Raw genomic sequence first — 3,099 nt, 5'->3', positions numbered from 1 at the left:
CATTTTCTCTGATTCACCTATGAGTAGAAATGCTTGTATTATATCAAGGAGGAGCCCCAGGTTCATGAAACACTGTCAGCCCAATTTTCAAGAGAAGCCATAACACCTGAAAAAAGGAGTAATTCACAAGCAAGAACACAGAGACGTGTTAGAAGCAAAGAACCATTTTATTGAGAATAAAGGATTTCCCCAACTGCGGGGTGTTAGGATTGTTGCCACGGTCACAATGCAGAATCCAGATTAAGGAAGTAAAGACCAATATATGAAAAAAAGTAAGATGATACTATACAGCCGCAAGATGCCATCCTACAATAGTTGACCAGTGGTCAAACCCTCTGTGAAGCATACAATTTCTTGGATATAGAAATCTTGGGGTATGGATCCTTGACTCAGCCCTCTATTAAGGTGTGTCATTTCAGAAGCAAATGTGGCTTGGACAGTGATGTTCTAGCAGCAAGAAGAATAACATCTTCTATAGCAAAATGGTCGGTAGCCACAGCAACCAGAGCCATAGCCACAGCCACAGCCATATCTGGTGCCATAGTCACAGCAGGGGCCATAGCCACAGCCATATCCTGAGCCATATCCACAGCCAGAGCCACAGCCATACCAGGAGCCACATCCACAGCCACATCCCCTACCATAGCCACAGCCATAGCCTGTTCCATAACCACAGCCATAATAGGGGCCATATCCACAGCCATAGCCACAGGAGCTGCCGTAGTTGCAACACATGTTGTTGTCAAGAGAAGAGAGTTCACGTGGGTTGCGAGAGGATGTGGTGAACTGTGTGTCTGCTACTAGCCTTGGACCTTTATATACTGTCAATGATTGGCAGAGCATGCCATTCATCCCTTGACGTTCCCAACAAACATGTAAGTAGCTGTGGTGTGCCAGGCACCGTGAACAATCAATAATGGCTTGGGATAAATGAGCTCATTATTTTTGGACACTCTTGTTTTATTTAAAGAACAGCATTTTAATTCACTCTGCCAAAGAATTGTCTCACTAGAATCATGTGCTGTCCATAAAACTGATACTCGCCTTCACAACCTCCTATCCTTCAATATATATAACAAGGCTGAGGGGAATAGAAAAATTCTGCCCCTCTTTTTTTTTTAAGTTTATTCATTTATTTTTGAGAAAGAATGAGAAAGCAGGAGAAAGCAGAGAGAGGGAGAGAAAGAATGTGAAGTAGCCTCTACACTGTCATCACAGAGCCCAAAGCTAGAACTCACAAACCTTGAGATTATGACCTGAGCCCAAGTCAGACACTTAACCAACTGAGCCACCCAGGTGCACCTGTAACTCCTGATCTCTTCTCTTTTGTAAAATAGCTGCCTCTGCCAATAGGGAAGAAAATAACTCCTATCTCCTTTCTGGAATCCTTGCTACTTTCTGCCAGGCTTTTCCCACTCACCCTCAACTTCCATTCCTCCACCCCTTTGTTCAACCCTCCTCAAATCCCAAGAAGCAGTTCAACATCTGATAATTCATTCACTTTCACTGGGACACTGACTATTAATAAGTTTGGAGAACTGTGCTATATATGCGTGTATCTTCTTATATGTTCTTCTTCTATATACCAGGCAAACTGAGGTCCTGGGGAGTAGGGCAGCCCTCCTTTTCTGTCTCATTTTCTGTGGCTATGTAAGTGTCTTGCAGTTTATTTGGATGAGAAAACAGAATGCCTCAGTTAAACCAAAAACGAAACTTTTTTTTCCAGTGCAGATCTTATCAGAGTTTCATATCATGAGGTACCAGTGCCTTCCTTCAATTTAATAAACCAGTTTTTCCTTCTCCTACCACTATTGTTCATTGCACATTTAGTTCAGAAGCAGAAGAGTGAATAACTTTAAGATACCTACAGCAAGAGCCCGCTCTCAATTCCTGACACTGTCATGACATAAAGTAGCACACAAATCAACTTTTACCCCTATTTATATGTAGATTCCACTCTACTCATTCAAAGTTCCCAAGATTACCCGGTTGACAGAAGGTCTCAGTCTTTGACAAAAATGCTCATTGTGATTTTGAAATACAATATGTATGTCCCCTTTCTTCCAAATTACTCTATCATACTTGCCTTCTCAACATACAAAAGAGGAAAGTGTGTGTCCTTTCTAATGCCAGTAATATTTTCTGGCTACCCTTAATTCTCAGTTAATAAAACTTTCCTTTACACTCAGGTCTGTAATCACTTCCTACACAAAGCTTTTCCTTGCTGCTACTGTCTGGATTGAATGATCTTCCTCTTTGCTCCTATATGCAGACATATGTCATAGCACTTGCCAAGATTTCTTGAAACTACTTTTTTTTTTTTTTACTAATGATATTCTAGAGGAAGCACTGTCCCTTCAATGTTGGAACCTTTGGGCAGAGCTGGTGTTTGGTCCACATTTTATACAAGACAGATTTAAGGATCAGTGGAAGTAAAAGTATAAACCCAAATTGCAGCCACATCTGAGAGAAAGAAATGTAGCAAGGTGTTTTGATGCCACACTGAATAAATAGTCTTTCTACCGAAGATCAAACAATGACCAGGATTGGGGCACCTAAATGGCTCAGTCGGTTAAGTGTCTGACTCTTGATTTCGGCTCACGTCATGATCTCATGTTTCATGAGATGGAACCCTGAGTCAGGCTCTGCTCTGACAGCACGAAGCCTGCTTGGGATTCTCTTTCTCCTCTCTCTCTGCCCCTCCCCGACTCACACTGTCTCTCTCTCTTTCTCTCAAAGTAAATAAATACTTTTTTTTAAATGACCAGGATACAGAAAATAGCACTTGCTTGTTTATTTTTAGCCTTCAAATTTCTACCACATTCCAGAAATGTCTACTATGTATGACTTCTTTCCCTATTTTCTCTAATTTTTTGATGATTTTCATAGCCTCAGCTGAACCACTGTCATTTTTCAAGAAGACACCTATAATTAGCACTTGGATCAGATACATATATACATACGTGTAGATGTATAGATACACACACATACATACGTGTGTGTGTGTGTGTGTGTGTGTGTGTATAACCTCAATACCATCCATACATTACCTCAATTACAAAATTCCATGTGCAACACAACTCAGCACTCCACAGCAAA

The 3,099-nt window shown here is 41.0% G+C and overlaps 1 protein-coding gene across 1 annotated transcript; it reads right to left on the bottom strand.

Moving 5' to 3' along the window:
- Positions 1–209: 209 nt before the first annotated feature.
- On the bottom strand, positions 210–1,067 carry LOC123379769 (keratin-associated protein 21-1-like). The gene has a single exon (XM_045036417.1). The coding sequence runs from the start codon at positions 850–852 to the stop codon at positions 448–450; it is 405 nt and encodes a 134-aa protein (XP_044892352.1). The 5' UTR covers positions 853–1,067; the 3' UTR covers positions 210–447.
- Positions 1,068–3,099: the final 2,032 nt, after the last annotated feature.

Source organism: Felis catus, chromosome C2, assembly GCF_018350175.1.
Source record: "Felis catus isolate Fca126 chromosome C2, F.catus_Fca126_mat1.0, whole genome shotgun sequence".
Classification (NCBI taxonomy): domain Eukaryota; kingdom Metazoa; phylum Chordata; class Mammalia; order Carnivora; family Felidae; genus Felis; species Felis catus.
Note: the sequence above shows the minus strand (reverse complement) of the source record. Positions and strands in the feature narration are given on the sequence as shown.